The sequence below is a fragment of the Drosophila virilis genome, unplaced genomic scaffold (assembly GCF_030788295.1).
Source record: "Drosophila virilis strain 15010-1051.87 unplaced genomic scaffold, Dvir_AGI_RSII-ME tig00001240, whole genome shotgun sequence".
In the NCBI taxonomy this organism is placed as follows: Eukaryota; Metazoa; Arthropoda; class Insecta; order Diptera; family Drosophilidae; genus Drosophila; species Drosophila virilis.
In genome coordinates, this window is record NW_027212832.1 from 8,702 (window position 1) to 20,000 (window position 11,299).

The following is an 11,299-nucleotide window of genomic DNA, read 5'->3' on the forward strand; positions in this document are numbered from 1 at the left end:
CGCAAGCGAAAACAAATTTTGTGGTGGCTGGTGGTTCCGTTCACAGCTATTGATCGGCACAGCTTTGTCAAAACAATTTAAATGCAATTAATTTTGATAGTGTTTTCTTTCTTTTTTTTTAGTAATTTAAATGGCAAATACTATGATCATAAGGTGGATAAAGCTGATGCCATATTTTGGGAATATTTCTTCACCTTGAAGACAGTCAAAATGCTTATACGCCCCAAAATCAATGGAAAATAATATATAAAAACAAAAATGTAAAGCAATTTATTGCAAAAAAGCTAAAATTGTTTTACAATTTATATATAAACAGATTCATATGCTGTTATCCCAACAAAAATTCACAATTGACCGGTATAAAAAACAAACAAATTCAAATTTATTTTTTATTTATTATTAATGGTCGACAAAGCGAGTATCTTCTTCATTATTCAATGGATTATATAATAGATAATAGAATTATATGCTAAAAAAAATATAATTTTCTAAATAGCATCACCGACCGATGGAGGTGCTTTATTTGCCATTCCGACCAGCTGTGCGCCTTTTCACAGCTAATTTCGTCAGTGGTGCTATTAGAGCCTACATCTAAGCAGAAGCTTGTAAGTAGGAACAAAGTGTTCTTGGGTAAAATTAAAAATAATCTTAATTTGCTATATTAATTTACTAAGGTAAGCTAAATATAAAGAGTGTTCAGAAGATAGGAAAGGTAGAGGAAAATTCACAGCCTGTCCTGCAAGCTATGGCCCTGCTCATAGCTGGGAATGCTCAGTGACTTTCCGAAGGTATCCTGAAATGAAATCGAATTCGATATTAAACAAAATTTTATTTGATTGTATATAAAGGTGGATACAAAAAAATCTATGGGGGCCTTGAAGTTGCCTCTCAGTAGGCTGAACACGACCGAGAAAAATCAACCAATCAAGAAATCCGCTTCTATTTAAAAATAAGTTATAAGTGCATCGAATAAAGAAACAAGTGTTGCAATCAATGCTTTCGCACATGTTAGTCTAGCCGTATTTTCGTTTATGAATACTTTGATCAACGTATAAAATAAATTCTCACAAAGATCGTTAATATAAAGTTCGAGGGCCAATCGAATGGTAAGCAACCTTCATCACATAAGGCAAATACAGTGATCACCAATCAGTCAGTCAATCAGTCAATAAGTCATTCAGTCAGTCTAGACAAACAATTTTATATATAGGGGTATATGGTGTCGGAGTTGTCTTCTTCAACGCGACAATGTTTGCCTTGAATTGAGAAGTTGCCATAGTTTAAAATATCACTATCCCAACAAATGTGAAGAATTTTCGATTCCTGTGGTTATTCCTTTGCTTTATCCAAGAAACTCAGCTTGTATTGATGATCCTCCAATTGCTATCAAGTGTTTCCATATGTATTTAGAGCTCATGGGGTTGAGCGATGAATCGTCTTCAAACCCACAAAGAAGTCACCTGATCCGGTATGTAGTCCAATTCTTATTGAAATACTCCTCCCCAATCGCAGATTATGGAATCAAAATACGAAACTAGACTGAAATATGGAAATCAATCGAAAACTTGGGCCCTGAAAACAAATGAGCTCAAGCACATTGAATGCTTTCTCATCATCAGCTCGACTTCGGCTCAATATTTCAGAAGGGTTCTTACATAATATTAACTGGCTTTTAATATATTTGATATATGCCAAATCCAGACATTAAATAGCCATGACTCGTATATTGATGCAGATATTATAATAATATTACAATAAACTAAACTTTGTATGTGTTGAAATTTGCAGCTTAAATAAAATTTCTCCAACTCAGTTTTAGAATTTTATAGCATTCCCGTGCGTGTGTATGTTCAGTGCATCCCAGGCAAAAAACAAACCAAAAGTGACAGTGACACTAACTAAGCCCGCCCCAGGGCTTAACAAACAAATCGCGCCTGCAGAGCGCGAAAAAAAAACAATTGTGCTGCCTCTGGCAGCTAAACTATATATATATATAAACATATATAAACATTTAAATTTTTTTTTTACACAAAAGTGCAACCGCGTGCGAGCGTAAGAGAGCAAGCTTTTGCTAAGCTCAAACTGCGCTCAGCTGATCGCCTTAACTCAGCTGTAGTGTGTGTGAGTGCGTGTGAGTGAGCAGAGCTTTCGCGAGAGAGCTTTTGCCTAGACTCACTAACACAAGTAAAGCACTAGCCAATAGGAGAACAATCAGTGCTGGCAAGTCAGTCACTGACCGTGACAGTGCTGACACTTTCCAGTCACCGTTTTCGCTCCCCGTTCACCAAAGTCACTTTTCACAAAAATACTGGAGATTTTTGTAAATAAGTGCAGCTAGTAAATTTTGGTCAACATCTCACCTAATGGCGTCCAACAAGCCGAATCCACTCATCCCCGACTATCCTGCGTCACCTATATACAACCCGTCGGATAATGTGCTACCGCCATACATCTCGCTGTGCGGGGGTACTACGCTACTCACCACGTCGTGCATCACCACAACTGCCTGCTCCCTAGGAACGACTACGGTAACGTCGTCCCTCGCACATGGCATCAGCTCCCAAGGCCCCGCAATCCCGTCCATTCCTGGCGCGAATCCTGCTACAAGCCCGGATCTCCACGCGTTTTTGAATAATTACCCGCCCAAGACTTCACGTACTTGGCAAGGTCAATGGTTTAAGGCCACAAAAAGAGAAGGTGGCAATCTCTCCCCCCGTATCGCCCGTAAGAAGGCGAGCACCACCGAAACCAAGAAAGCCAGCCAAAACCGGTTTGCGGCCCTCTGTGACGAAGAGGAAAGCGACATGGACACGGAAGTAGAACTAGCCACCAACAAGGAAGCTTGCGCCGACGAGGATGTAGATGATAGGCCATCCACCTCGCACGCAGCTCGCGCAAGGGCCAGCAGGCAACAAACGGCAAATAAAAAGCTTGCCGCACACCCGCAACCCACCCAGACGGCGCCTCCCAATGAGCGGCCTGCCTCTAAGGTGCCGAGAATAACTGTGCCAAACGTCCTCAGTTTCACCAAGTTCTGCAAGGAACTAGACAGCGTCCTAGGCGCGGACACTTACAACCGTCAGATCGCTTAATTCTGGCGACTGCATCGTCCAATGCCGAAACTCAGACGAATACCGAACGCTGGCAAGGCACCTTCGCGAGAACGGCTGCCTGTTTCACCACCACCAGCTTGCAGAAGACCGGCCGTACCGCATAGTTCTACGAAATATCCACCACGAGGTCGCATCCGAAGATATTTCAGCGCAATTGGCAGAAAAGGGGCACCACGTTGTCCGCATATATACCCCGCGTAGCAGAGTCAATAACGAACCTCTAAATATGAGATTTGTTGACCTGAGGAAAGCGGAGAACAATAACCTTGTCAAATCAATAACAGTACTATGCAGGCACAAAGTTTCGTGGGAGAAGCCTCGCAAGACGTCGGGCCCTGTACAATGCAACAGATGCCAAGAGTACGGGCACACAAAATCTTACTGCTCGAGACACTATGTGTGCAAGGAGTGTGGGGACAACCATCCAAGCAACGAGTGCACACTTGGCAAGGACGAGAATCGGTGTTGTCACCACTGTGGAGAAGCACACGCAGCAAACTTCAAAGGCTGCAAGAAGTACCTGCAATATGCTTTCCAGCAGAAAAACCAGCACAAGGCAAATGGCAGAGATGCAAGCCGCTCCAGAGATCCCCGCCCCAAAACAGCCGCTCCTGCCTGCAGCTTCGTGCCTGGCCAACAATCCTTTGCCAGCGTCCTCCGCGGTACCCAGCCCGCAGAGCGCAGTGCCCGCTCATCGTCTCGCAGAAGGAACACTGGCAGTACTCCCAGCCAATCGCAACCTGTTGCCGACAACTGCCCCAACTCAGCCCTTGAGCTCATGATGAAGCAAATGTTCGCCAGATTCGACCAACTGATGTCTCTCATACAGACTCTTTTACAAGCGCTAATGCACACTAGCGCCAAAAATAACAGTGCCTAAAATGAGCTCCCTCAGGATAGCACTATGGAACGCCAACGGAGTCTTTTCGAAGGCGAATGAGATCACAGCCTTCATCGAACTCCACCACATCGATGTGTTTCTGCTCACGGAGACTCACTTCTGCTCTCGAATCACCCTCAGAGTGCCAGGCTACACTCTCCACACCGCCAACCACCCAGATAACAGCCAACATGGAGGAGCAGCAATATTGATCAGGTCGTCCTTGTCGCACCACTCACTTGAGTCATCCTGCCACTGGCATATGCAAGCTGCTGCTATCCGACTCGGATCCAGCAGAGGCGACTTCAATCTCGCCTCTGTATACTGCCCTCCGGCCTTGAGAGTGACTGAGGCACACTTTCGAGCCCTTTTCGACCAGCTTGGCCCCAAATTCCTGGCAGGAGGAGACTGGAACGCCAAACATCGCTGGTGGGGAAACTACCGCATGTGCCCCCGAGGGAGAACGCTCTTCTCTGCCATTGAGAATGAAGGCATCGAAGTCATAGCCACTGGAGAGGCAACGTGCTACCCATATAGGGCTACTGCAACACCAAGTGCACTTGACTTCGGGCTCTACAAGGGATTCAGACAGGAACAGCTGCGAATACGAAGCCTCCTTGACCTGACGTCGGATCACCTCCCATTACTGATTGAGCTCGAGGAGACTCCCAAGTGGGAAGTTGGAATCCGCAAAATGCTCCCGCCGCGCTCTAACTTGGGAGTATACCGGGCCTGCCTCGAGGACACATTAGAGCTCAACGTCACCATAAATACGGCAAGTGAACTGGAGAGCTACGTTGACCACCTCACAGCGAAAATTACGGAAGCTGCTAGACGTGCAGCCCCGCAAACCCTGCCTCACTCTCGTACCTTCAGAAGGTCCCTACTAAGCCCTGAAGCCAGGAGTCTCCTTGCCGACAAAAGACGTCTAAGGAGGCTGTACATCCGCAACGGAGACCTCTCTACCAAGGCAGAAATGGTAAGCGCGTCCAACCGGCTCAGACGACTGCTGGCTAGGACTCGAACGGAAAATCTAGACAGCTTCCTCGAAACAACTGGGCATGACGGCAACAGCACCTTTTCAGTGTGGAAGCTCACCAGAAGCATTAAGAGGCAACCAGTTTTTACCTCCCCGATCACGGACCACTCTGGCCTCTGGCTCCGATCGGACGAGGAAAAGGCCAACGCGTTTGCTGACTACTTGGAGACAACCTTCAAGCCATTCGACTTCGCAGACGTTGCACAGCGCCGTAAAGTAGCCGAGTCACTGGACGCTCCACTGCAGATGGCTCTCCCGATAAGAAGCATCTCCCCCGCGGAAATCGGGACACAGCTGAAAATGCTTGAGCTAAAGAAGACCCCAGGATGCGACGAAATCGACAACAGAGCAGCTAAGGCTCTCCCACGCAAAGGAGTCATGGCGCTCGCCACAATTTTCAACTCCATGCTCCGCCTTGGCCACTTTCCGAAGCAATGGAAACATGCGAAAATTGTGATGATCGCCAAACCCGGTAAGCCGCTAACTCAACTTGAGTCCTACCGCCCTATAAGCCTTCTGCCGACGCTCTCAAAAGTCTTTGAGCGACTTCTGCTAAGCCGTCTCTTAGAACTCGACGAGGTCACGCGCCTGGTCCCGGATCATCAGTTTGGCTTCAGAAAGTCTCACGGCTGCCCCGAGCAGGTCCACCGGGCAGTAAAACACGTACTAGAAGCTTTTGAGCAGAAGCAATACTGCGTCGGCGTTTTCCTCGATGTCAAACAAGCGTTTGACAAGGTCTGGCACGATGGTCTTCTGTTCAAGATCAAACTGATACTCCCAGCGCCATACTTCAGCATCCTTAGCTCCTTTCTGGCAGGACGCACCTTTAAAGTGGCCGTTAAAGACCAAAGGTCGGCAATTAAGGGCATCAGAGCAGGTGTCCCACAAGGCAGCGTCCTCGGTCCGATGCTGTACACGCTGTATACGGCGGACCTGCCCACACAAGGACAAAGCAATGAAGACCTCAGCCCTGCGAGACTGCTGGTGGCAACATATGCGGACGACACTGCCTTCCTAGCCTCCCACAAAAATCTGCAAGCTGCTACAAGTGCAGTGCAGGACTGGCTGCTGCAGATCGAAACCTGGACAGCTATGTGGAACATCGCTATAAACTGTGCCAAGTCCGCCTGCGTCACTTTTACGCTGCGCCCATACAGCTGCCAGGGGCTACGGTTCGATGGACGAACCATTGAGCAGACCAACTCTTTCTGCTACTTGGGTGTCCACCTGGATCGAAGGCTCATATGGGGGCCTCACATCGCAGCAACGAGAGCAAAATGCCTGAGAAGACTTCAAAAGCTCGATTGGCTACTAAAGCCTCAAAGCAAGCTGCACATATCCACGAAGACACTGCTTATCAAAACGATGGTAACGCCTATCTGGACATATGCGATCCAAGTTTGGGGCACGGCATCAGCACACCAGCTCCGTCGCATAAGAGTGGTCCAAGCCAAGGCAGCACGCAAGGTTGGTGGCCTGCCATGGTACGTAACAACAGACGCCATCGAACGCGATCTCCGCCTAACAAAGGTCGGAGATCAGCTCAACTTCTTCAGCAGCCGATACTCCGACAAATTGGTGCAGCATCCGAACGCGGCCGCAAGGGCCCTGGCTGAGCCCATCAGTGAGAGGCGCCTCCGAAGGCTACACCCCGACGACCTACCAACGAGGCACATCACTTAAACATCCCTTTCCCATTATTGTTATATATTTTTAAGTCTGTAATTATCATTTAAGTTATTAAATAATAACTATACACTATACCCTTAACTCCGCTTGGTAGAGATCAGAAGGCACTGATCGATTCCAGCGCAAAATAAACCAAATTAAAAAAAAAAAAAAAAAAAAAAAAAAAAAAAGAATTTTATAGTTTAAAATTTCGCCCACTTTGAGCCGAGCTGAGTGGTTCGCGTTGTTTGTTTTGGGGATTTGAACTTTTTATGGTCGGAATATCAATAAAAGCGCTAAGCGTTAGTGAGGGGGGGTGGTGGTAGGGGGGGACTTTGAAAGGTGGGGCATGGTGGGGATTAGTGGGCTATTGTGCGGGGTCTTTGACTGCGCGGAGTTCAACGCCATTTTGTTTGCTCAGTGCTTAATGAGGCGCCCACACACAAGCTACTGCCGCTGAATACCCTTTCCTTGCCTCCTTTTGAAACACACACACACACACACTGCACTACACACACACACACACTCTTACTAGACTACAAACACAAGCGCGAACATTCCACTCGACGTCTCTAATTAGTAGAATTTAATCTTCACACTATGGCAACGTCAAAGTATCCCAGTTGGCAGCACGCCCCTAACCTCCCCCCACCCCTCATCCCTGTTGTTCATTATGAAAAATTTCAAATTAAAAAGGGGCAAGCAGCGGTTGTGGGGCAGAGGGGTGGGCGTTCGATAGGGGCTGCTGCTGCTGCCAAGTAAAAGTTTCTCACAAGAAACGCGACGTCAGGATTTGCATAAATGCCACAACACGAACCTGGAACGGGGCCAGCTACTGTGTGTGTGTGTGTGTGTGTGGCTCACACATCATGATTACATAATTTAGCTATTAAAACAGCAAGCCAAGCAGGAGAGGGCAAGGCGGGTGGCTTATTTATGCTCCAACACGCCATCTGGCGCAGCTTCAAAGGATGCGTGAATTCATAGATTCAAGGATTCGAGGAACGTTCCGGTTGAACGGCCCACACATGTGCACTTGATTTACTCATTAGCGTTACTTTTCTCTTCATAATAGACGCTTACAAGTACCAAGAAATGCCAGTTAACCGCAACCCCCCCTCGACCACGCCCCTGCTATCCCGACCCCATCCCATTCCTTGCCAGCATTTATTCTATTTCCCTTCCTTTTGCGGCATAAGCTGCTTAGGTGTATCCTTTATGAAAATGTAATTGTGCACGCACACGTGTATCTATCTGTGCGTGTGTGTGTGTGTGTGTGTGTGAGGGTGTGCGTATTTCTAACTAAGCCCTAATAATCCCCACTATTTGCCAAAATAATAAATATCCGGCATACATTTATACAGAGTGTTTCTGCTGCTGCCGGCAAAAGTCAAGAAATTTTTACCTTTCATCACCATTTTCCTTGAACTGTGCTCCCAATTTTCTCCTTATCGAAGATTCTGTGCCTGAATTTAACTTCTGATAAGAATGCCTTTAGCTTGTCTCATTTTGCATGTGGCTTAAGAAGAGTGTTAGTAGATTTCGTTTATCCCACTACGTTCTTTATTCGACCCATGGAAAATGATGCATCTACTGGAAATCGACCAAAGAATATTTTATTATTATTATTATTACTTATTTTGATATTTGAATTTAACTTCGAAGCGCTCTCTTTAAAAATCCAATCAATTCGGTATTTTACGACTTGGCGAAACACACGCTTACGTGTGGAAACTGATTGAAAAACTTTAAAGTGAGAAAAATCGTATAATATAAACGTATATATTATGCATATATCAACAGATCAAATTAACTACTATCATTATATATAAATGAAATCCTTCAATTTGAATAATATAAACATAAATTTTATATATTCCATAAATATATACAGAGCTGATCCACATTGGGTATTATACACAGAGATCCACAAATCTAAATTAGCTACTATCAAATCCAAACAAAATAATATTAACATAATTGACATGCTTATCAGCAGTAAATATAATTACATAAAATATATAAATATCCAAAATGAAATCCACGTTCTCGTGTGGAAAATGAGTGAAAAACCAAAAAGTGGTTTATTTCAAATATAATAAACACATATGTATTGCACATATCAGCAGAAAATATATTCAGATTAAGTTGGTTTTTAATGCAAGCATTAAAATAAAGAAATTCCAACATGCATGTGTCTGGCCTTTAGCTCGATTCTCACTTAAGGGTGCTATATCTTCTATGGCAAGCTGTGTAAAATGTTTTTTTTTTGTTGTAATTTTCAGCCAAATTTGAATCAGATTCGTCCCGTTTTTCTTGTGCTGAATCATCTAAGCTATTTAACAACATTAAGTCCATTTGGCGTCCTCGCCATTGAATGAAATTAATTTCCACTCTCTCTCTCTCGAGAAATGCGCTACACGCATTAAATTGCTTACAAAAATCTCGTGATATTTGTGCTTGTCATCCACGGTGCTCTGAATGGGGGAGCAGGAGGTGGCTGATAAGATCGCAAAGGTGGGAGAGTGGGTGGGAGGGGGCGGGGGCAAAAGTAACCGTTGCGAGATAAAAGATTTTGTTATTAATAACTCAAGCGCGGCGCGTTTTCCACCTCACGCCTATGCAACGAAAAACGTTGGAAAATTGCTCAATTTTCCGTGCGAACTGTGTGTGCAAGAAGAAAGAGAAATTTATGCTAATTTGCAACAACTATCACAACTTAACATCAGGCAACAGCAACAACAACAACAACAGCAACAAACTTGACAAAGACCCCAACTTGGGACACACACACTCACACACACACACACACACATAACGTCAGCGTCAGCGTAACGAAGTAACCCAATTAATTTGTGGCACTCATTAGCAACAATTGAAAATGCCACAACCAAAAGCAGCAGCAACAAAAGTCCCCCTCCCTTTATTCCTCTCCCCCCCCCCCTGGCAGTCGTCAGGCCCGTCAACTTAGCCAGAAGTTTGAATGTTGGTAACGAATGTGGCCCGCACGTCCACTGAGCCAAAAAAATAAAAAAACACTCCCGAAAATATGAATTGGATTGGGGCGAAAAACTCGATTGTTACGGAAAGGAGAAAGAAAGTTTCGGATAATTAGTTAGTCCGGCAAAATACCCTACATGGAAAATAATAATATGTTTGTATTACTTTATAGAGTCATTTTTATAATATATGAGAAAAGTCACTAATTTATAGGTATATGCTATGCAAAATTTCTTTCAAATATTATTAGAAGATTCCCAACTAAAACATGAATTCATAAGGAAAGAGAAGAGCACAAGTTTATTTGGCATCAAGTAAAGGAACAAAATATAATATCCCTCAACTTTATTCATTAATTTTTCAATATGATATCTGTTATGAAGATGGAATTATTCGGAGCCAAAGAACTTTAGTATGGATTTATTATGAGATATATATAATTAATAATATATAATTGGAAAATATTTCAGTTGACATTCCCTGCTCAAACTCAAGAATTAAATAGTTTTTCTCTCTCTTAAATCTTACAATTTTGATTATTTCCTTTTAAGATTTCATTTTTTCCCATTAAAAGTCAGATTTAAAAGAGATATATCAGCTATTTAATGTGCCATCTCTTGGGATAATTAATAATTTGTTTTCATTAAGAACTGTTTTCCTAATTAAGACACTTCCGGGCACAGCAGAAAAGCGTGCGAGATACATCAATTGAGATAAATGTCTATATAAATGCTTGATCAATTGCATTGAAGATCATCAACTTCTGTGGGAATCCTTAATGAATGAGACGTCAATCAATCAATCAATCAATCAATTTGCGGGCTTCAAATACGTTTGGCAAGCGCATTGTGTTACATTTCCTGTGATCGTCTTTTTTACGATCTAGGGCTTGTGGAGGGTACTTTTTGAACCAGGTCAGAAAGTGAGATAGAGAACCGTTAGATAGCTAATGGACTCGGGCGCAGGTGTAGGGTAAATGCAAATATTTATGAAAGCACCGACAAAATACAGGGAAAAAAGGTAAAAATATGTTAACTAATTTTCGGCTTTGGTGCTGCGTTGACGTGTGAAGCGGGCGAGGCGGCGGGCGAGGCGGCGGGCAGGGCAGAGGGAAAACTCATTGGCCCGCCTCGCCGCACACCTTCTGCGCCTGGCTGTCCGTTAACGGAACCGCGCGGCCACATCACCTGCTGGTTAGCCACAGGTCACAGCGTCGACCTGTGCGTGAGTCGGGCCCATTCGAGGCGCTGTCAGTCGTCACTCAGCCGGTTTCTGACATTTCTCTCTCTCTCTCTCTCTCTCTCTCTCTCGCTCTCTCGTTATGCAAAATCATGTGACCCGCCTGGCTGGAGGGCCGGCGATCGCTATCTGGGCGCTAATATATGCGTAGGCCGCAAAATACCTTTAGTAATGCATAATTCGAGCCACTTTTCCGGCCACCACCGGACATCGGACACCAACGAGCCACATTTGCTGGCTTTTCTTTTTTTTTTTTATTTTTGTACACACATTTTGTTTTAGTTCTTTGTTATTTTGGGTTTTGATAGGGCCTAGCTGGGAATATCATTTAATTAACATTTTTCCTCGCTTTCGAGGCGC

The 11,299-nt window shown here is 44.5% G+C and overlaps 1 protein-coding gene across 1 annotated transcript; it reads left to right on the forward strand.

The window, feature by feature from the left end:
- Nucleotides 1–493: 493 nt before the first annotated feature.
- Nucleotides 494–3,092, forward strand: LOC138911528 (uncharacterized). The gene is made up of 2 exons (XM_070210852.1): nucleotides 494–1,106; nucleotides 1,513–3,092. Exon 2 carries the CDS (start codon nucleotides 2,364–2,366, stop codon nucleotides 3,090–3,092), a length of 729 nt encoding a protein of 242 aa, XP_070066953.1. The 5' UTR covers nucleotides 494–1,106; nucleotides 1,513–2,363.
- Nucleotides 3,093–11,299: the final 8,207 nt, after the last annotated feature.